Source organism: Chionomys nivalis, chromosome 4 (assembly GCF_950005125.1).
Source record: "Chionomys nivalis chromosome 4, mChiNiv1.1, whole genome shotgun sequence".
Classification (NCBI taxonomy): domain Eukaryota; kingdom Metazoa; phylum Chordata; class Mammalia; order Rodentia; family Cricetidae; genus Chionomys; species Chionomys nivalis.
Window position 1 is genome coordinate 47,999,376 of NC_080089.1, and position 23,380 is coordinate 48,022,755.

General features: G+C 41.5%; 1 protein-coding gene across 10 annotated transcripts in view; it reads left to right on the forward strand.

Annotated features, from left to right (window-relative positions):
• The window catches only part of Usp28 (ubiquitin specific peptidase 28), a 57,555-nt gene that overhangs the window by 22,670 nt on the left and 11,505 nt on the right, over window positions 1-23,380 (forward strand). For 6 of the 10 annotated variants that reach the window (XM_057766325.1, XM_057766329.1, XM_057766330.1 and 3 more), the window contains 11 exons: window positions 1,181-1,267; window positions 1,897-2,034; window positions 3,280-3,353; window positions 4,321-4,400; window positions 9,023-9,171; window positions 11,315-11,442; window positions 13,200-13,295; window positions 17,309-17,488; window positions 19,268-19,488; window positions 20,533-20,603; window positions 21,687-21,915. In XM_057766325.1, the coding sequence (XP_057622308.1) occupies window positions 1,181-1,267; window positions 1,897-2,034; window positions 3,280-3,353; window positions 4,321-4,400; window positions 9,023-9,171; window positions 11,315-11,442; window positions 13,200-13,295; window positions 17,309-17,488; window positions 19,268-19,488; window positions 20,533-20,603; window positions 21,687-21,915 (1,453 nt within the window). Of the gene's footprint in view, window positions 1-1,180; window positions 1,268-1,896; window positions 2,035-3,279; window positions 3,354-4,320; window positions 4,401-9,022; window positions 9,172-9,232; window positions 9,514-11,314; window positions 11,443-13,199; window positions 13,296-17,308; window positions 17,489-19,267; window positions 19,489-20,532; window positions 20,604-21,686; window positions 21,916-23,380 lie in introns of those variants that run through there. The other 4 variants (XM_057766326.1, XM_057766331.1, XM_057766333.1 and 1 more) reach the window with 2 other exon arrangements.

Here is a 23,380-nt window from a genome sequence, read left to right on the forward strand (position 1 = left end):
AGTGGAAGGCTCAAGAGTCTGAGACTAGCCCGAACTATGTAATGATCCCTTTTAAAATGAACACACACACACACGACAGAATAAAACTGCTGTGCTTACAACTTACATAATAAGTGAGTATTACAGGAACTCAGCAGTTAAATACACCTTACTGTACAATTATGAGCACCAAAGACAAGACATCCAGCACATGCCTATAACCCCAGCTTCAAGTGGGTGGAGATAGTAGATCATGGGGCTTGACTGACTTCCAGCTGAGCTTAGAAACCATGCGAGGTTGCGGGAGAGCCCCTGAGTCTGGGGAATATGTAGAGGATGATGGATAAGGACATCTAATACTTTTAACGGCCCCTGAGTGTGCACTGGGACACACAACACATGTGCAGGTCTTTTTTATGATGAATATTATAAAATCATTGTGCTGTTGAGTCCTGTCTGCCATCACCTGTGCCCCGACAGACCTAATCATACATGTGTATAGTATACCTTAAGCAAGGTATTTGTTTTATTTTCTTAATTTAACAAATGGAACTATACACCTCTGTAACAAAAAAGGGAGAGGATGTGGGATGTCCTTCTGTATTTGTTTTTATTGGTTATTGGTTACTGAATGAAGTTGTTTTGGCTAATGGCTTAGCAGAGTAAAGCCAGGCAGGAATCTGAACAGAAATAAAGAGGAAGAATAGGTGGAGAGACACCACTTAGTGCCACGCTAGTAAGCCACAGCCTTGTGGCAATACACGGATTAATAGAAATGGGTTGATTTAGGAGTTAGAGCTCGCCAGTAAGAAGACATTGCCAAATAATTGTAACTGATAATAGGCCTCAGAGTAGTTATTTCATAAGGGACTTCGGGAACAGGCAGGCAGAGAAAAACTGATCCAGAGGGACCAGTGGGATGGAGAATACTTCTAGCTACATTGATTGAGGCAGAATTTTGCTAAGCAGCCAAGGCTGGCCCTGAAACTCACTGTAGCTAGCTTTGAACATGAGGCAGGCCTTCTGATTTAGAGTCCTAGATGCTGAGATTATAGGCCCAAATTTCCATGCCCAGCTTCTATCACACACAAAGTGTATATTTCTGAGATTATTCGTGTTGATGCAGACATGCAGATAGAATATACATAATTAATAAATCTTTAAAAATGAAAGTGGCTGAGAATGAATTTCTTTCTCTCAGTCTCTCTTTCAGTTGCCTGAGTTCCGAAGACTTGTTCTCAGCTATAGTCTACCACAGAACGTACTTGAAAACTGTCGAAGTCACACTGTAAGTTGGCACGGAGACAGAGTTTGTATGTTGCTGGATCGGATGTGCTGTGATGGGCTTTGGCTTGTGCTGATACTTGTTACATTGTTAGGCACTCTTCTCCCTCTTTTGGATAAGAAGTAAGGGCTTATGGAGATGTCCAGTAAAGTAGGAATAAAATTAGGAAAACAGTCTCAATAGCAGTGAGACACCATTCTGACCTGAGTGCTGTGCTGCGTGGGGACACTCAGAACCTCTGATTCAGGTGGTGTCCTCTCTTATGCCATTGGTTGCTGAGGTCAAGGGATGCAGAGAATCCTGAGGAAGAAGCCTGGACCTTCTCAGAGACTTCAGGGTGCACTCTGACTGCACTCTTGTCATGGTGCTGTAGTGCATTCTCCTACGGCCGTGGGCAGCTCCAATAAGAGAGCATCTGTCTTCTCCATAGCAGGGCCCCTGGCCCCTAGATTCTTACTCTTTGTTCTAGAGTAACACCTTGCTGTTTTTATCTGGTTCCTATTTGCTAGATTATTCTGACTAATTGTAGAGCTTGGTAAATGTGAATTAGAGAATAGTTACTGATAACTTTTGTCTTTATCTGTTCAAACTTTCTAAATAAGATCTTATAAGTTGGCTGTGTTTTTTTATAGGAAAAGAGAAATATCATGTTTATGCAAGAGCTTCAGTATTTATTTGCTTTACTGTTGGGATCAAATCGAAAATTTGTAAATCCTTCCGCAGCCCTGGATCTGCTGAAGGGAGCCTTCCGGTCATCAGAGGAGCAGCAGGTACTTGGGGGCTTTGTTTCTTCTCTTGTTTTATTTCAGGATTGAGTATATGAAATCACCTTTGTTAATGTGATACTGCTGTTTTCATTGTTATTGTTTGACAAGCTCTGAACAAAGCTAGACAGGATGCTGAGTACCTTCATTTACCCTTTATTTTACTCTCAGAAGGTGTAGTGAGAGAGAGTACATGCTATGTGTCTGTGTGCATGAGTAAGAGGTAACACGGGGTTCTGGCAGTCCATGTGCACAAATGAGAATTATACAAGGTGCTTGTACTACCAAAGGAAGAAGACGTGGTAGTAGACAGAGTAGCAGCCTCGCCCGGCATGATAGCTCATGCCTTAATCCCGTACACAGGCATCAAAGGCAGGAGGAGATTACTGCACATTGGCAGCTAACTTGGTCTACACAGTAAACACCAAGCCATCTAGGGCTACTTAGCAAGATGTCTCCAATAACCAGGAGGATTTAAAAAAAAAAAAAAAAAAAGAGTTAACAGAGGCTGTTGAAGCAGTAAGGAATTTGAAAAGTAATTCAGTGAGCTGTAGCAAAGGATAATTAAGAAAAGTCAAGTCCTTTGTCTGGTAGAAATCTTAATATGGTTTGGAGTTTGAGACAAATCTCAATATTAAACCCAGGTGGACTTTGAACTTTGAACTTCTCATCCTACAGCCTCAGCCTCCTGAATGTGAGATTACAGGCTTGCAACATCATTCCAGGATAGAAATCCTCTTTTTCAAACCACCTAAATTCAGCAGCTCTTCTGAGCGATCTTTCCTTTCTCCACCTGCCATTAAACTCAAAGCTGTTGCTGTTACACCAGCTTCTTTCTGCATGCAGTGTTGAACCTGCTCTCCATTACATAGCTCACCAGCATTCTCAAAATAGTTTGTAAAATTGCCTTTCTCCATCAGTTCTTATGGAACTCTTGTGGACTCTAGTCTGTTCTTTGGGCCTTTTTAAAAATGACTAATTGGAGCTAGTGCTTGTGTCTCTGTCACACAGAGATGTGGCCAGCTCTGCAGAGCTCCACTCCTTCCTGGCCTAGCATGGTCAGATCTCATCAATGCCCTGCAGTTTGTCTCTAGTCGCTGGCTCCCGCTCCTGTGTATATGCAAGTTTGGCTCCCAAAAAGGAGTTTGTGTCATAGGAGTAGAGTCTTTAATTGTGGGCTTAAGGGCAAACCTTTGTTTCCCTGAGTACAGTATTGCATCTAACTTACTGCAATTTGTGCCTCTCTTATAGCAAGATGTGAGTGAATTCACACACAAGCTCCTGGATTGGCTGGAGGATGCGTTCCAGCTAGCTGTTAATGTTAAGTGAGTGTTGAGGGTTTGTCTGCACATCCTTCCGACTCACAGTTACCACTGAGAATTATGGTGGGGGAAAGTCACTCTTCTCAACTAGAAATTGGTGTTTGCCAAACCTCTTGGTGGCCACTGGGCTATTCCTCATTGTGTTGCCCTGTTTTGGCTTTCCCTTTAGAGAGCTAGATTGTCCCCTTAACCTGCAGCCTTTTTTTTCTCTTGTGAAAGAATAAGCCCCAACTAACTGCTTGGTTGTAAGATGTGATTAAAAGCTGGTAAATGAGTCCTAGATGTAGATGTGGTGTATGATATGAAACCATTATATTTGATGTCACTCACCTGTGGCATCTGCTTAGTATTCACGGAGGATAAGGATCAATCACCCCTGCCAGGGCCACAAGGACATGCATGTATCATCCTATTGTGGCTGCCAGGAACCTGCTTTTCTAAGTAGGTTTAAATCTGAGATTGGAGAGTAAAGTACCATGAAATAGTTTGCAACTGGGAACTTACAGAGTTAACTACAATGTAAAACAGGCTTTAGGAAAAGAAAATTTGTACCCTAATTCTGTTGTGCCACTGAGAAAACTTCATTTGTAAAACTCTTAGGGGTGGTCCATTCTTACTGTTCTGCTATTTTCTACCTTTTGAATATACCTGTCAATAGACATAGGTGTCTATAACAAATGTGTACGCACACACATACATATGAATACATTTGTCACCGTGTGTGACTCCCTAACATCCTAAAGACTAATATTCCCGAGGTCAGGGTTCACACTTTGCATCTCCAGCACAATGCCAGGTATCTTTGTTTCAGTCAGTGTCTGTGCTGAACTAAGTCAGTCTTTGCTTCCTTAAATGCCATATGGCAGTCTGTGGTTAATGAAAATGGACTAATGTTGGTTTTGAATGCACTTGGGTTTTATGAGAACGTATTTGATCCAACTGACACAGAATTGTCTCTCTTTTAAAATAGCAGCAATCCCAGGAATAAGCCTGAAAATCCCATGGTGCAGCTGTTCTATGGTACTTTCCTGACGGAAGGGGTTCGAGAAGGTAAAGTCTGTCCTGTGTGTTGGTTCCTAGCTGTTACTGTTCCTCATTGCTGTGTACTTTCAGGCAGACATAGTAGCCTTAAAAGTCCAACAAATCCTGGACTGTCACTGACTCTGGCTTTTGTCTGTGTGACTTTGAACACATAGTCTGTGAGCTCCAGCATCCTTAGTATCATCTGTGCAGTGGGCACAGTCTTTGTCCTAGACTTTATATTAAATTGTGTGACATCTGTGTAGATGGCAGGGATGCTACTTACTTTTTTTTTTGTTTTAGGATTTTGACTTTGTACAAATAGAATGATATCAAAACCTCTGTGAATTCAACAGCTTGTGAACCCACATCCAGTTGTTCTCTGTCTGCTCTTCTCCCTCATTTTATGCATTTTTATTATTTGATGTTTTGGTGTTGTTTGTTAAGAGCTTGTGAGGGTTTTTTGATTGTTGTTTTTTGTTTCTTGAGACGAAATCTCACACATAATGTAGTCTAGCCTAAAATTTCCATGTAGCCTAGAGTGAGACTTCAAATCCTCACCAGTCCTCCTGCATCAGCCTTCCATGTGATTACCAGCATGCACCACCACTGGGGCTATTTTTTAAATGTATTGTTTGTGTTTATTTTTGGTACTGGGACTTGAACCCAGAATTCATGCTGCATTCTTACTGCTATACCCATGGCTCCTGATAGTATAGCCTAGTACTCCATGGATTAGCATTGCTCTGTTTTGGCTTATGGTTCTAGAGGATTAGAATTCATAATAGTGGGGACAGCAGGAAGCCAAGAGATTACATCTTTAACTGCAAGTATGAAACAACCAAAACAAACTGGAATCAGGGAAAAGGCTATGAACTCTTAAAGTCAACCTCTAGCAACATACTTCCTTTAACAAGGCTACCTCCTCAGTCTCCCCAAACAGCACTACTAACTGGAGACCAAGTGTCCAAATGACTTAACCTATGGGAGATATTTTTCATTCAAACTATATTCTGCTCCCTGGACCCCAAGGGCTCATGGCCATATCAAAATGTAAAATGAATTTAGTCTAACTTCAAAAGTCTTCTGTGGTCTTTCATAGTCTTCAACACTATTTAAAAGTCCAAGGTCTCTTCTGACACTCAAGAGAATCTCTTAATTGTAACCCTTTATAAAATCAAAGGATAGATTACATGCTTTCAATATATAATGGTACAGAATATATGTTCTCTTACTAGAAGGGAGGAATGGGGGCATAGTGAGAAAATACTAAATCAAAGCAAGACCAAAACCCATCAGGACAAATCCCAAATCCTATAGTTCAATGTCTGGTGTCTGGGACTTCAGCTTTATAGGGCTTCATATCTCTCAAGTCAGCACCATTTGGAGGACAGATATCGCCTACTTCAGCTGCTGGCTTGGGATGGATCCTTGCTCCTTGAATCACCTTAGCAGCAGCTTTTGTTCTTGCTGCTTCCTGGGAGCTCTATGTTATAACTTGGAAGCTTGCTGGGTAGGGTCTTGCCCTCCCTTTCTTCTAGCACAGAGCAGGCCTCTCTTTAAAGACTGATGATCTAACAATTACAGCTTTTCTTTCAGTATGTGCCTTGGCATCTCAAAACTATACATTTTGTTTTTCTTCTTACCCCGCTTGTTCTTTTTGACAGTAGATCTATGTGAGCATTAACAATAAACATGCCATAAATTCAACATTTTGCAGTCTTGAAATTTCCTCTGCCAAAGAAATCATTCCATTACTTTTTAATTTTGCCTTGGGCAAGTTCCCAGAACAAGGGCAGAAGGCATCCTAGATTCTATGCCAGAATATCACAGGAGGGCCTCAAGGCATTGTTAGTCTTGGCTTCCCCTCAGGGTGCTGTCAGTCCTGGCTTCCCTCTGAAGCCTCTCAAGCCAGGCCTCCATAGTCCTCATTGCTCTCCCTCAGCACTGTTGTCTTCTAGGCTCCTACTAGAACAGTCCTTTAATTTAAGCTCTGCCTATAACATTCAACACTTTTTTTTTCTTCCATACTCCTCCGAAAAACAAGCCAACATGTTGGCAACTCTCTGGTCCAAGTTCTTGATAGCAACTAGCCAACAAGTTGGCAACTCTCTGGTCCAAGTTCTACATTAGTTCTCCGTTGTGATAAAATACCATGAAAAAAAGCAAATTCTGGAGTTTAATTTTGGCTACTGTTCCACAAGGACCAGTGTCCATCATGGTGGGAATTGAGGCAGCAATCACCAGGCATGGTGGAGGAACAGGAAACTGAGAGATAATATTTTTAGCTACAGGCTTGAAGCAGAAAAAGCAAACTGGGAATAAGGTGAGACTAAACTCCACAAGGCTACCTCCAGTGATGTGCTTCATTCATTAAGGTCTAAGCCTACAAACTGAATGGTGCACAAACTGGGAGGAAGTTTGAAATGTCAAATAGCTAGTTATTACTCAAATTCTCAGTTTATATATGTAATTTTAAAATGTTGGGCTGGAAAGGTGACTCAGAGATTAAGAGCACAGGCTCTGCTCTTCCAAAGGTCCTGAGTTCAATTCCCAGCAACCACATGGTAGCTCATGAACATCTGTAATGAGACCTGGTGCTCTCTTCTGTCACACAGGCATGTATGCAGGCGGAACACTGTATACTTTAAAAAATTACTTAATGAATAAAGCAATCATCTTTTTATTCGTTTGTTTTGGTTTTTGAGACAGGGTTTTTCTGTAGTTCAGCTGTCCTGGAACTAACTTTTGTAGACTAGACTGGCCTTGAACTCACAGGGATCCACTTGTCTCTGCCTCCCAAGTGCTGGAATTAAAGGCGTGTGTCACTACCACCCAACAATAAATAAATCTTAGAAAAATAAAAAGTCCTTGTTAAGGTTACAGTTGCTGTGAAAAAAACACCATGGCCAAAAGTAAAAAAGTTGGAGAGAAAAGGATTTATTTGGCGTTACACTTCTTTGTTGGCTGTCTATCACTGAAGGAAGTCAGGAACTCAAGCTGGGCTAAAACCTGGAGTCAGAGGTTGATGCAGAAACCATGGAGGAATTGCTGCTTATTGGCTTGTTCTTCGTGGCGTGCTTAGCCTGCCTGTTTGCTTGCTTGCTTTAGATTTATTTATTTGGGGGCTGGAGAGATGGCTCAGCGGTCAAGAGCACTGACTGCTCTTCCAGAGGACCCAGGTTCAGTTCCCAAAACCCACATGGCAGCTCATACCTGTCTGTAACTCCAGTTTCAGAGGACCCAACACCCATGCCAAAACACCAGTGCACATAAAGTAAAATATCTTTTTTAAAAAGATTTGTTTATTTTTATCTATGCGGTGCTCTATCTGCATGTAAACCTTGCTTGCCAGAAGAGGGCATCAGATCCCATTATAGATGACTGTGAGCAACTGTGGTTGCTGGCAATTAAACTCAAGACCTCTGGGAGAGATGCCAGTGCTCTTGACTACTGAGCCATCTCTCCAGCTCCTGCCTGCTTTCTTATAGAACCTAGGACCACCAACCAGTGTAAGGATGGCATCATCTGAAATGGGCTGGGCCCCTCTCCCTCATCAATCACTAATTAAGAAAATTTTCTACAGCTGGATCTTATGGAGACGTTTTCTCAATTTAGGTTCCCTCCTTTCTGATAACTCTAGCTTGAGTCAAGTTGACATAAAACTAGCCAGCACAGTCATAGACTGCTCCTGATTGAGGAAGATACCCCAAGTCAACTTGATTTCTCATGTGCTCACATAGATTAGTAAATCCTCCCCTCCCTATTCCCCATCCCTTGACACAAAGGATCAAGGACTGACTTGGAACTCTCTTCTTAGCCTCTGTTTGTTTTAATCAGTATTGAAATCCCCTCCCTCTGAGAATGCAACTCAGGACTGACTACACTGAGTCAGTGGTACCCACTCAACTACATCCTCAGCCATCATGCGTGATTCGTGTATGACTAGTTGGCATACATGAATCTGGGCTCCCATTTCACCCTTTTTTTATTTATATATTTTATGTACATGGCATCAGACAGTTGCGAGCTGCATGTGGATGCTGGGAATTGAACTCAGGACCTTTGGGAGATCAGTGAGTACTCTTAACCACTGATCCTCCAGACCCATTCACACCACCCCCTTTTCTTTTACTTTAAATATTTTGTGTTATTGTTTCTTTGAGGCAGAGACTTGCTTTGTAGTTCAGAATGGCCTTGAAGCCACAGTACTCAGCCTTTCAAGTGCCACTGTGTCCATATTGAAATACATTTTTGTTAAGAAACTGATTTGTTTGTAATAATTCCCTAGTTCCCCTAGTCTGAAATTTGTTGCTTACATTCCCAGCTTACATACTTAACATTTGAAATAGTCTTCTCGTTTGTAAAGTGGTTGAATCTTCTACAGTCTTATTCCAGTCCAGCCAAGACTCTATTGAGGAGGGTCTTTGACTGGGGACGAGGGTACATTGGGTGGCTTTACTTTTTGCAGAATCAGTGGTTGTTCGTTGATGTTCATGCCTGGGTTGACTGGAGTTTACCGCCCTGGCTTAAGTTTTTTCTAACCAGTTCTCAGGAGACTGCTGAATTATAGAAGGAGCTGTCTCAGTGGAGCCAAAGAAGTAGACTTGAAATGGTGTGGTGACGCTTTAACATTCCCCTTCTTTGCCTAGGAAAGCCCTTTTGTAACAACGAGACCTTCGGCCAGTATCCTCTCCAGGTAAACGGTTATCGCAACTTAGACGAATGCTTGGAAGGGGCCATGGTGGAAGGTGACATTGCGCTGCTTCCTTCCGATCATTCGGTGAAGTATGGACAAGAGGTAAGGTGTATATCTTTGCTTGTTCTCCCAGTGACAGAGCCACTGAAGTAGGATTGAACGTTTAGGGAAAGAGGTTCGAATTACAAGTTAGATAATCACACATTGAACAGAACTTGAATCTGTCTCCTCTCTCTCACCAGTTGATGTGAATCAGTGAGTCTTCATGTTTTGATAAAGTTCTTTGCTAAAACTGAATTTGAGTTACTCATGTAAAGGTTTATGCTGCTTCTGATATTTCAGTATGATCAAGTTTCTCTCTTTCTGTTGAAGCCTACCTGTACCTGAGTAGGGAGAACGCAATGCCTCCATATTTTCGGAGGGTAAAAGTGATAAACTCCTATGGTATGCCATTTAGAATATTTTCCCTATTACAGTATTTATTGTTCTCAGTTGTAAATTCTGCTTTTGCTTTTACGTTTTTAAAATATAATTTTCATTTATTTTTGTGGGATTCTTGTTTTTTGATGGGTTGGAAGTGGTTAACACATGGGTAACTAATACCCAGGTAGGATAGTTAGTAATTCATCCAGTTAGGCAGGAAGTAGTGAACAGCATTGTAGCATAATTGTCAATATTGCCTCATTTGGTTTACTCCCCTCTCTTATATTTTGAGGCAAAATTGTGACCTGTGGAACTGTCCAACACAATTACAAAAAAAGAAATTGGCTTGAACTAAAGTAGGGTACTTGACACGGACTTGTGGAGGTGTGTTAGCTCTAAAAGGTGCTGGGATCTGGAGAGGTTTCTCCTCGGCTTCTCCAGGAAAGAACGGATTCTTGGCAGTTCCTAGCAAGATCCGTACCGTGTGTGCCAGTTGATGCGTTCTCTTACAAGTTAATATTTACTACTTGTGCAGTATCCAAGGATGAAAATTCTGCAAAAATAAAACCTTAGCAGAAGTCATTATGCTTAATTAGATTTAACCCTGAAGAGCCAGTCAAGGTGGTTTGTGCTTGTAATTCCATCACTTAAGAGACTGATTAATCAGGAGGATTGTTGCAAGTTCAAGACCAGCCTTGGCTGCTTAGTGAGTTCAAGGTTACCCAAGCTACAGAGTGAGACTCTGTCTCAAGAATAAAGAAAGAAGGGGCTGGAGAGATGGCTCAGTAGTTAAGAGCATTGCCTGCTCTCCCAAAGGTCCTGAGTTCAATTCCCAGCAACCACATGGTGGCTCACAACCATCTGTAAAGAGGTCTGGCGCCCTCTTCTGGCCTTTAGGCATACACACAGACAGAATATTGTATACATAATAAATAAATAAATAAATAAATATTTTTTAAAAAAAAAGAATAAAGAAAGAAGATGAAAGATTGAGCTGTGAGGTTTTCAGTCTATTCACCTGGTGCCAGCACGGTCCCTGGAGGGACCCCTGAACCCTGGTAGAAGGGTGCTTAAAGCCCCCTAGGAACCTCTGGCATGTGGGTGGACTGAGCAAGCTTCCTCTCCTGGAGCAGTTTTTCTCAGCTGTGGTCAGTGTGTTGAAATGGGTTCTTTTCATTTTAGGAAGCCAGTTGTTTGCTACTCTGAAACTCTGGGTATTATTATTGTAGGCTCACTTGACTGACTTTCTTCTTAGAGATCTGCATACTGGAGATCAGATTGTTTTCCTCAGAAATATGGGGAATTACAACATTCTGAGACTAATTCAAATTTCCCTTTTATACATAAACAGGATTTAAACTGTAGTTAGCTGTAAATAAATAGTATATGATATATTTCAGTATTTGTTTTATTTAGATGATTATTGGATACAGTTATCTCTTAATTATGTGCTGTTGGGATTGTAGTTTCCAGCTCTTTGGTTAGGCTGTCTGTTTCCTGTAAGATCTGAATGTCTTGAATACTGATGTTTATGGAATGATTTGTGTTGGTGCTTGGTCAGTTCTTCTATTCCACAGTGGTTATTGCTAAGGATGATGGTTGATTGCAATACTGGTGGCTAGGAAGTAAATTTGGAGGCCAAGGAATGTTTAACCATATTCTCCAAGTATGATTTTAAGTATTTAAGGTTAGTATGTGAGATAAAATGCTGTATATTATTAATTAAATTCCATATCAAAAGTTTGGTGAAGGATATTTTAAATATGGCTGTTATTTCCTGAAATTAATTTTCCCTTTTCCCGTGTTTCTACCTTGGACATAGCGTTGGTTTACCAAACTACCTCCAGTGTTGACCTTTGAACTCTCCAGATTTGAGTTTAATCAATCTCTTGGGCAGCCAGAGAAAATTCATAATAAGCTGGAATTTCCTCAGATTATTTATATGGATAGGTGAGTCTTGGTTCGATTGACTTTGTGATGTTAATTGCAAAAGTAGAAATGGCTGTGGGCTATGTATTTGTGTATGGAGATCTCCTGGACATCTGGATAATGTACACATTTAGACTCTGCATCCGCATTTGAGTTTGTATTTCTGAGAATCTCCTAGGGTAATGTGACTGAATAGCTAGGCATAAATCTGGGCTCAAAACATATATCTTGTTTCCATGGATGCTGTAAACCAATAGAGTAAAGAATGCAAAGCAGGGGCTGGAGAGATGGCTCAGCAGTTAAGAGCATTGCCTGCTCTTCCAAAGGTCCTGAGTTCAATTCCCAGCAACCACATGGTGGCTCACAACCATCTGTAATGAGGTCTGGTGCCCTCTTCTGGCCTACAGGCATACACACATACAGAACATTGTATACATAATAAATAAATAAATATTTAAAAAAAAAAAAGAATGCAAAGCAGGTGCTTGCTTATATTATCAAAGTAAAGCTGTCCATAGACAAACCCACAGGAATATCAGCTAAAGGGTTTTGTTTTGTTTTATTTTATTTTGTTTTTTTTTTTGTTGTTTTTTTTTTTTTGGGGGGGGGGGGACAGGGTCTCTCTGTGTAGCTCTGGCTATCCTGAAACTCTTTCTGTAAACCAGGCTGGCCTTGAATCCATAGAGATTAAATGCTTATGCTACCACAGCCCAACTCACCTAAGTTTCTAATTATGCTTAGGTTTCTGTTTTACAACCAAATTGGGGAACATAACATCCTTTGACTTTGACATAAAACGTCGCCGTCACTCTCAGCCACCATGTGGAAAATGGATTTTTTTGAAGCTTTTCTAATAAGGACCCACTTGTGGGTAGAGAGAGAGAGAAAGAGAGAGAATGAATACAAACCCATTATTAGCACAGAACAGATTGATCTCAGAGCTCGTCCCACACACCCTGGAACTTTACGCATTTTTATTGGTTTAGTATGAAAAAGAATCCGTACACTGTCAGTGGTTTCAGCCTCAAAATTGTTTTGGCTTTTTGACTTCTTCCATTTCCATAGAAATTTTACTGACTTGCCAGTTTCTGACAGCTAAGGGATTCTCATTGGTTGGATTGTGTTACACATGTAAGTCAGTCGTTTCTTAATGGCGTGCAGCCCTTCAATATGTATGATTAAATAAATCATCCCTTTGATATTATGAGGTTTTGAAATTTTACTCTCTGTTCTCTTTGAGCAGATGGAAATAAAGTTGGTTGTATTGGTTACTAAAGTGACACCATATCTTCTGGCTGTGCTAAAGCTCACTGATTCTGCTGTGGTCTTGTGGCTGCTGTGATCCACAGCTGGAGAACAGCTCTGCTTCCTGTACTGTCTCTGCACCTCTTGTCTTACCTTACTGCACTGGCTTCACCTTTAGTGAAGCATTTAGTGACAGTGGTAAGAGTGGGTGTCCTCGCCTCATTGCTGACCTTGGAACTGGTAGTGTGGCACTGGGTTTGATTGACAGCAGTGTGTCAAGCTAGGTTTGGTGGCATATCACAGTAACTTAGCACTAGACCATGACAGACCCGAAATTGAAGGTCATCCTTAGCTACAGAAGGAGTTGGAGGTCAGTCTGAGCTATGAGATTCTGTCTCAAGCCAAAAACCAAAGTAAAAACAATATATATTATTGGTTATTCTATAACTGCCTGTTTTGAGGAAGTCATCTTCACTGAGATTTTGTCATTAGTATTCGCTAATATTTCTATCCATGGGTTATTGTTTGCTTAGGTACATGTACAAGAGCAAAGAGCTTATTCGAAGTAAGAGAGAGAGTGTTCGAAAGTTGAAGGAGGAAATACAGGTTCTGCAGCAAAAATTGGAAAGGTGAGTCTGTGGGCATTTTTATGCTTAGCAACATAAAGCAAATAAAATAATAAGATCAGCGATTATGTTTATATTTAAAAGTTCAGAGCTAATAACTGGTGTTTCATAAAATAGCCAAGATCTTCATTTTAAGTGTAAAGGAGTCTTCAAGGCCAGCTAATAAGATCTGTGGGTAGGTGGTCCTGAGGACTTCAGGGACTCAGGCATACTGTGACTAACAAGTAAGTGAGGGGAACCCCAGCTTTACAATGTCTGTTCCTTCTGCTCTCTGACTGAACAAACTTGAGAGGCAGTTTTCTTGGTAGTTCAATCACTTGTCCTTGTTGTTTTTGTTGTTGTTTGGGTTTTTTGATTTGTTTTGTTTATGGTTCTTTTGTTTTTTTAATTTATTATGTATACAATACTCTTTCTGCGTGTATGTCTGCAGGCCAGAAGAGGGCACCAGACCTTATTACAGATGGTTGTGAGCCACTATGTGGTTGCCGGGAATTGAACTCAGGACCTTTGGAAGAGCAGGCAATGCTCTTAACCACTGAGCCATCTCTCCAGCCCTGGTTCTTTTGTTTTTTGAGACAGAGTCTAAACTCAAAGAGAATGACTTTGAACTTTTGATTCTCCTGCCTCTGCCTCCCCAGGGTTGGGATTGCAATGGCCACTGTGCCTGGTCATTTCACTTGTGAAAAGTGGGCTTGGGAAGTGTTGAGATGGTGTGGTGTTGGCTGGGTACATGTGCTAAGTTCTTCTGGAGGACTCTGCTTTCTTTTTTGCAGAGCCATCCAGATCTCCTTAGGCAAGATCAGCTTGATTTCTTTTTTCCTTTTTTCTTTTTTCTTGGTAAGCAACCTTTATTGATTCTTTGCAGATTTCACATCATGCGTCCCAATCCCACTTATCTAAGCTTGATTTCTTCATAGTCTAAGTAGATCCATTGGTTTAACCTTTACAAAGGAAATCCATACACTGTTGGTGGCTTCCCCTCCCCAACTCCATCTAATAACAATCTCCCTTCTACTACCATCCCATCTTACCCAACCTGCTATTGGGTCATTTATTTCTCCAAGGGACACACGTTCCACCCAGATCCAAGATTAACATTTTTTACTCTGTATGTGGGATATGGGGTGAGAGAGTGAGAGAAAAAGTAAGAATGAACATGTGTCAGACGAAAACTTGCGGAATCAATTCTCTCCTTCCACTATTATGTGGATTCTGGGCATCAAACTCAGGTCACCAGGCTTACATGACAAGTGCCTTTATCTGCTGAGCCATGTCACTGGCCCAGGTGTTTTAGAGAACTTAAAGACTCAGTGAGCCGGGTGGTGGTGGAGCACGCCTTTCATCCCAGTACTCGGGAGGCAGAGGCAGGTGGATCTCTGGGAGTTCAAGGCCAACCTGGTCTACAAGAGCTAGTTCCAGGTCAGGTTCCAAAGTCACAGAGAAACCCTGTCTCGGAGGGGAAAAAAAAGACTCAGCGAGACTACGGGAATATTGTCCTTAGTATAATATTACTCTTGATTTTGAATTATAAGTGACCTTGTCTCAGAGAACAAACCAAGTATTCACTATTTCTTCACTAAATAGCTGTGGTAGGTATTGAAAGTAAGATTTCTTTTATATAGAATAGACAGATAATACTTTTGAAAACAGTTTGCTATTTTTTTTTCTCTGTGTTGAGGCTTGAGCGCCTTGTGCCCAGTAGGCAAATATTCTATCCTAGACTGATTCCCAGCCCGTCTCTTGGTCTGATCCTATTTTTCAAAACAGGTGCTACCTTGTATGAAGTAGTTGTCCTAAGATCTGAAACTTAGACGTGATTGCCACAAATAAACACAAATCTCTTAGATGATAAACTTCTCTGGGATTTTATATAAGTATTCTATTAAAATGTAACAAGCCTGGGAAAGTTAGCTGGAAGCTGGTACGCTATGCTTCTGTGCCGGGTTATCAGTTCTGCTCTCTATTTTAGATTGCGTAGAGTTTGATAAGCTTGTAATGGAAGAGCACATTGAAGTGCATGGCAGTGATTGAATGCTAGGGTTCTTCCACCCTGACAGGCACGCACTGTTCCTCCATTAGTGACCTCGAGGGGACACGGTGGTTGGTAGCCAAGCCTCTGCCTTGCCTAAAGCAGCCTTTGCTGTACGCCTCTGTCATTTGTTTGATGCTGAGTTGCAGTGCCCTTTTTTAGTTTTCACTCATGTTTTTATTTTATTCTCTTTTTTGTTGTTGTTAGTTTGTGTTGAGACAACATATCACTATAGAAGCTTGAACTTGCTATGTAGACCAGGCTGGTCATAAAATCATAACAATTTGCCTGCCTCTACCTCTTAAGTACTGGAATTATAGGTGCACGCTATCATACCCTGCTCATTTAACAGTAATGCTGTTGTTGCTGTTGTTGTTGTTGTTGAGATGGGTCTCCTATACTCCAGGGTGTCCTCAAACAGTGTGTAGCTGGAGGACCTTGATTTCCTGTCCTCCTGCCTATACCTTGTGAGTGCTGGGTTGAGCATTACCATGCCTGTTTTGTGTAGTGCTATGAAGCAAACTAGGATTTCACATATGCAAGGCAAGCAGTCTACCCACAGCTGCAGCCCAAGCTCTAGTATTTTTATTTTGTGGTATCCTTTTTGCTACAGAAATAGATGGTTTTCTTAATTCCATGTTTAAATGCATTTCTTTCTACTGTATTTAGGGAAGAAAAATGGTGACGTGGCTGTTTTCTTTTGTAAGATGGAAATCTAGAATAATGAAGTTTCCTGTGTGAACCAGTTAGGTTGATTATCCTACCTTTAAATTCTACTTTAGTGAACTGTAGACTCCATTGAACTAAATCTCCATAGTGAGTTTAAAGTAATGTGCTAGTAATGGCAGAATATAAGGTATTATTAAAGTAGTTTGTTTAGAGGCTGAAGAGATGGCTCAGGGGTCAACAGTGTATGCTGTGCTTGCAAAAGAGCAGAGTTCAGTTCCTGGCACTCATGTCATTGTGACTCACAACCACCTGTAACTCAAGATCCAGGGAATCCAGTGTTCACTTCTGGACTCTGAGCACCTGCGTGCACATATGTGTGCACAAACACACACACACATACACATGAAAATTAAATTAAAAATAAAACCTTAAGGAGCTGGAGAGATGGCTCAACAGTTAAGAGCACTTGCTGCTCTTGCAAAGGATCCAAGTTCAGTTCCCCCAGATTCACATGGCAGCTCATAACTCCAGTTTTGGGGATCCTACACCTCTTCATGACCACCTAGGGCATTCATGTGTACAGACATACATGTAAGCAGAATACTCACATATATAAAATAGAAATACATCTTTAAAAATAACTTTAAATACTACTTTGCTATTTCAGTCATATATTTGTGACTATTATTTACTCTTCCTGAAGAAATTGCAAATAATTTATGTCTGGCCTATGCCTTTGATCCCATTCATGAATAATAGAGTATATGAAATGTCTAATTTCGATTTCCGGATTTCTCTCACTCAGTTATGAAGCAGTTGGCCTAAAAGGGCAAAGAAAATGCCCTTGAGTATTTTCTTTGCATCACCAGATGGTTTTCCAGTTGTAGTGTGGAGCACGTATGTTCCTTTAAGAAGAACTAAGTTGATGAGCAGAGCCTGACTGTGACTGACAGCAGAGCAGAGCAGGAGCTGTCTGGAATGGTCCCATTTGGCGGCAGGGTCAGACTTGTAGCAGTTTTATTGTTAGAGCCTTTTTTTAACCTTATAGATCGAGCAACCAATTAGCTACTATATGTAGGTTTTCTTGATGTAATATTAAGATAACACTCTCACTAGGCTTCCCCAAACTTACTCTGTAACCTAGGTGGTTCTTAAACTCTGGTGATCCTTCTGCCTCAGCCTCCTGAGTGCTAGCGTTATAGGTGGATATTAGCACACCTGAGGCTTCCCATTGACTCTGCATGATAAGGTTTTGTTAGCAGTTCTTACCATGCCCAGCAGACTTGGGCAGGAGTGTTCCAGTGTCTTTGCCTCTTAGGTATGTGAAGTACGGCTCCGGCCCAGCTCGGTTCCCGCTCCCCGACATGTTGAAATACGTTATTGAATTTGCCAGTACAAAACCTGCCTCTGAAAGCTGTCTGTCTGGAAGTGCTGAGCAAATGACATTACCACCTCCTTCAGTGTGCTGCCCGGTTTCTGACCTCACATCCAAGGAAAGGTAATGGAAGCAGACTTCTTAAATGCCTTGTATTGTTTTTCCATTCTTATTTGAACTATTTCCCATCTTTTTCAACTGCTGAGCTCTCACCCCAGATAGCTCAAAGGGTGAGCTTTGTCCTCAGGGAAGAGTTTTATCCCCACCCCCACTGGCTGTGTCCTGAGTACTTGTCACTGTCCATTTCCTGGGTCAGACTCTTCAGGACTGCTTTGCTCTGAGCTAACTGTCCCGGAACGCCTTTCTCAGAGTTCGGATAGGCTGTGGTTTTCTAGGTGTCTCTCTTTTTCAGGTTTTCCAGGTTCTGTGCTTCATCTGTGGTAAAGGAAGCATGTCTTAAGTAAACATCAAGGAAAAAACCTACTCATGAGCAGAGTTCCCAAGGGAGGGACTGGCTAGAATTCTCAGAACAAGTCTAGAGGAGATGGGCTCATGAAGACATAGGGAGGCCAAGCCAGGATCCTCTGACTATGCTCATTCAGCCAACAGTCTCTATAGCCTGAAAATGCCAGCAGGTTCAGCATGTATGTGCCTTGGTAATAAAAATACTAGGGCACATTTGTCCCCCACAGAGAAAAGCTTATGTTAAAAACCCAGTTGCTAGCCAGGAGGTAACAGCTTTAATCCCAGCACTTGGGAAGCAGAGGCAGGCAGATCTCTGAGTTTGTGGCCAACCTGGTCTACATTGAGTTCCAGGACAGCCAGAGTCACACAGAGAAACCCTGTCTCAAAAACAACAATAAAAAAAGGAAAAAAAAAAAACCTGATTTGTTGAGGCTAGAGAGAATGCATACTGCTTTTGCAGAGGACCCTAGTTAACAGCACCCACGTCAGGGAGCTTTACTTTGGTGATGTTAGTAGATAAATTTGCATTTACTTCTCTTTTCTTGCTATTGGGCCTGGCTTATTCAGTGTAGGGAATCAAATCCAGTGTCTTATGCATGTTAGCAAGCATTATGCCAGCTGAGCATAGTGCTTTTATGGGTTTTGTTGTTTCTTTGTTTTGAGCACTTACAGGTTTTAAACTTGAGCAGTGGTTCTCAACCTGTGGGTTGTGACCCTTCTTGGGATCAAATGACCCTTTCTCAGGAGTTGCCAAAGCCATCGGAAAATACAGATTTGCATTATGATTCATAACAATGGCAAAATTACACTTATGAAGTAGCAGTGAAAATAGTTTTATTGTTGTGGGTCAAACAACAAGAGAAATTGTATTAAAGGGTCTCTGCATTAGGAAGGCTGAGAACCACTGAGTTTGAGGTTTTCCAGCCCCCATTTCATTTCTTGGGTGCTGGGGTTATAGGCATATTCCAACTTAGTTCTGTTAAATGCTACTCTTGCCATTGGTCCAATGGGGATAGCACTAATGTCAGCCTCATAACAAGCTGTGTTAAATGAGGTGGTTCATATAAGAAAAAGTTACCTTTTCTATATGTAGATTTTAGATAAGGCCTCACCACATAGCTCACGTTGGCCTTGCAATTGAGACCCTCCTGCCTCAGCCTCACCATTGCTAGAAATCACATCTTTGTCACTGCTTTCTTTGTAACTGTACCTTTTCATATAGTGGTTGGTTTTTTTGAAGTGCGTTAGCTTAGGTAAAGTTGAATTTTCTTTCTTCCTTTTTGAGAAAGGCTCTCAACCATACCAGGGTGGCCTCAATGTCACAGCAGTCCTGTATTAGCCTTTCAAGGGATGAGATTACAGGTTTCTGCCACCATGCCCAGCCCAACTTGCATTTTAGGTATTACAAAATGAGTATCATCTTTTGTTTTCCTCTAGTTCAAGTCCAGAAAGCTGTTCTCAGGATGCTGAAGGCACCTTTTCCTCTCCTGAAAATACTCTGCCCAGGTCTGATGTAATGAATGGACCGTTTGCCTCCCCCCACTCCTCCCTGGGGATGCCTGCATCCCCAGCTCCTCGGACAGTCACTGATGAGGAGATGAACTTTGTTAAAACCTGCCTTCAGAGGTGGCGGAGTGAGATTGAACAGGATATACAAGGTTGGTGCTCTGAAAACATGTCAGCTGCTCCCTGCCTTTCCTGTTTGACTGTTTGGAATTCATGTTGTCATTGCCACTCGCATAGTGCAGTCAGGCCTGTGACATTTGCCCTTCTCCTGCTTTGTAAGCTTGGTCCTGTGAAGTTATCCCTCTCAAATTCACCCCCCCCCCAATTTCTGGCAATTCTAGAAGTTTTGCAATTAAATGGGAACCTTTGGTGAAGTCAAGCAGTGAATATTCCTCCCTTTCTCTCCTCCTGCTCTTGTCTTGCCCCTTTGAGGTCTCAGAACTGACCTTCACTTCATATGCTCCTTCTACTTCCCACTCTGGAGTGTTGGAATTAATAATTGATGTTGTTTAAATGTGAGGTTTGCAATTGATAGTAAAAGGGATAGCAATAATGTTTTCCTCATAACCAGGTGCTGTTAAATGAAAGTACGGTTTAATATTTTTCTGGCTTTTTTTAAAAGATAAGGTCTCTATTGCTCAGGCTAGTCTCAAACTCATGATCCTCCTGCCTCTGCTTCCTCCTTGTGGGGATAGTGCCCACAGCTGTGAGCATCTTGAAAAAATGATTGCTTCTTAAACAATAGCTACCCATGCTCCACTCTGATTGCTCCCCCTCCAAGGCTGTCAGACAGGATAAGCATGCCCACTGCCACTGAGCCCAGGATTCTCCTGGTTACCATTGTACTTTTTCTCAACTCTTGCTTCAGTTCATGCAACTTTTTCCTAAACTGAGACAATTTCTTTAGGAAATTTCAGTGCCAGACCTCGATGTAATTCCGTTGAACTAAAAGCCTTTATAACCTGGAGCCCTTGCCCTTCAGCACCATGTGCTGCTTTGCGCTTCCTAGCTGGAAGTAGAGAGCGTTAGGATGGGGTGCAGAGAAGCAGTGCCGTTGTTAGGATGGGGTGCAGAGAAGCGGTGCCGTTGTTAGTAGGATGCGGTGCAGAGAAGCAGTGTAGTTTGTGTGTGTGTGGCCGTCATGGTTAGCAGGCCCAGCAAACAGATGCACTCACAGGGTTTTTCTTTCTTAACAGATTTAAAGAATTGTATTGCAAGCACCACCCAGGCTATCGAGCAGATGTACTGTGATCCTCTTCTTCATCAGGTAGAATTAAAAGTCATGGAAAGTAGGCTGATACAAATGGTAGAGAATGCAACACCACAGGGAAAGAGCTCCCTAAAACAGAAATATATTGTTCTCTTACATCAAGTGGAAAGATTGAGAGCGTCTTCTATGTGCATTGACACCTAAAACATCCTCTTTTGGATTCTGCCATGTGGTGTTTTTCCATATAATGGAAAGATTTGCTGAGAGTGGCTGGAGAAATGGCTCGGTGATTAGGAATGTATGCTGTTCTTGCAGAGGACCCAGGTTCAGTTCCCAAACTACCTATACCTCCCAATTCTAGGGAGATCCAATACCTCTGATCTCTACGGGCACTTGAATTCACATCTACATACCCACATGCACGCACACACACATAATTTTTTAAAAAAAGACATCTTAAAAGCAGGTTTGCTGTTAAATATTAATAAAAAAGTTCTCTGCAAATGATAACTGAAACAGTGCCATGGGGAAACCAATTAGAGACCAGTTCTCCATCTCCATAGTCTTCTGAGAAACCCCTTTAGCAATGTCTTGATGCTTCATTTCTCTTGTGATGGGAGACTCTAGAAGGAAGCCAGTCTAAGCAGAAATCCTTACTGTCCACATTCGTTTTGTGGACACAGTAGTGCAGAGACTCCTCTGTGACTGACCCATGGAACAATGCCTCTGGAACACATCTCTGCTCCCAAGCAAGGCATTAAGCATGGTTGTGGTGTGGAATCGGAATAGACCGTGTAACTTGGCTTTCTCTGTTGTCTCTTGTGCTGTTTCAAAAAACTCTGCACCTAAATGAAAGCATGGTAAGGTACTGGGCAGAATTTAAGGCTGAAATAAAAGAGCACCCAGAAGGGTCTGCTTTAACTCTCTCATTTTAAGAGCCCCGGGATTGATATCTTCCAAGGTTGTATTTTCATTGGTCTATCCTGAAGTAGTAAAATGCTCAATGTGAACTCTCTCTGTTATCTAGTGTGTGTAGTCATTTCCCTTCTTCCTGGTTGTTGGGAATGTTTTGAGTTCTAGTAATGTAAACATCATCAGATTTCTTTGCTTCGTCTGAGAACCTTCCTTTCTACTTTGCAGGTGCCTTACCGTTTACATGCCGTTCTTGTTCACGAAGGTCAAGCCAATGCTGGACACTACTGGGCTTACATCTACAACCAACCTCGGCAAATCTGGCTCAAATATAATGATATCTCTGTCACTGAGTCTTCTTGGGAGGAACTTGAAAGAGATTCTTATGGGGGTCTGAGAAATGTCAGTGCGTATTGCTTGATGTATATCAATGACAAGCTACCCCACTTCAGTGCAGGTAAAAATGGCTGAATGGAATCCAGAGTTGGGGGGAAATATAGTCCCTGGGAGAAGAACAGTCTCTTCCTTATGTTGAAAACATTTAAACTACAATTTATTATTATGTAAAATGTTTTTAAAACATAAAAACTGTAAGAGAATAAAAAGAGAAAATAGGTTTACTTTTCTCTACTTGTGTCTTTGACACCATCAGCCCCACTCCCCAGCAGGTCTACACTGTGATGTCTCTGTCATAGAGACATGTTCTGTGTGTACGTAGATTTTACTTCCCTTCCCCGTTTTTCCTCACGCAGGTATTTTTCTGTTCATTTCTATCCACTTTTTACTAATTGAGAATTCAGCAAACTTACTTTTTCATAAATAGAACTTCCTTAAGTGGGTGTGCTGGCTTGGACCTGTAATCTTAGCATCCAAGAGTTAAGGCAGGGCTAAAGCAGAACCTGTCTCAAAAAGTTAGAAAGCAGCCGCCCTATATTTATAGAGTAAAGCCAGAAGTAGTGGCTGGGGAATTACAGAGGGCTGTAGTGGCTCTTGGTTGCCTGTGAGTTCCTTGTTACACTGCCTACATTTCTGTTTTATGGAGTACATGGCAGACTGGGAATTTAGATTTGTTTGTAGAATGCTTGCCTGGTATGCATGGAGCCCTGGGTTTGATTCTCAGCACTCTGTAAACTCAGTGTGGTTGTGCATGCTTGGATTTCTAGCACTCAGAGGTGGGACAGGATCAGGTGTTCAAGGGCAGCCTGGGCTGTATAATACCTTGACTCAGAAGGAAAAGTAGACTTTGTTCTTGTTCATGAAAATGCTGTTTAGTGGCAGCTAACAAGGATCTGCTCTTCTGTTGTAGACTCTTTGTTGGTTTTGATAATGTAATTAGAATTTAATGTGCCCTTGATGTTTTTGCCATTTTTTTTAACTAAAGTTCTTAATGTTCTTGATTATGCACCATTTACCCAATATTTCATCTTGATTTTTGATAGCACATAACTGTGTGGAATTTGAAGAAGTATAAGTACTTGGCTCTTTTTTTCCCCCCATTTCTTTTTATTTTTCTTACTGAGACAGAGTCTCACTGTAGAGTATCTGCCTGCCTATTCCTCCAAAGTGCACTCAGATCAATACCTTGATTGAAATTCTTACTCAACTGTATTAAAATAGGTGAACATTCTTTTGTCTTTTTGAGGTAGTATGTCATCTAGCCTATTCTGCCTCCCTGGCTCCTGAGCCTCCTGCCTTCCCTCTCTGTTGCTGTACTGCCACCATGCCCTGCTAGGACATTCTCACCAGTCTTAGATTGATACAACTTTTACTTTAAATTTTCTTTTATTTTTTTAGGTTAAAAAATATTTCTTTGCATGTGCCTGTGCTTATGTGCATTTGTGCATGCAGGTACCTACAGAAGTCAAAAGATGTAGGATACCCTGGAACTGGAGTTACATGTAGTTATGAGCCGTCCTACATGG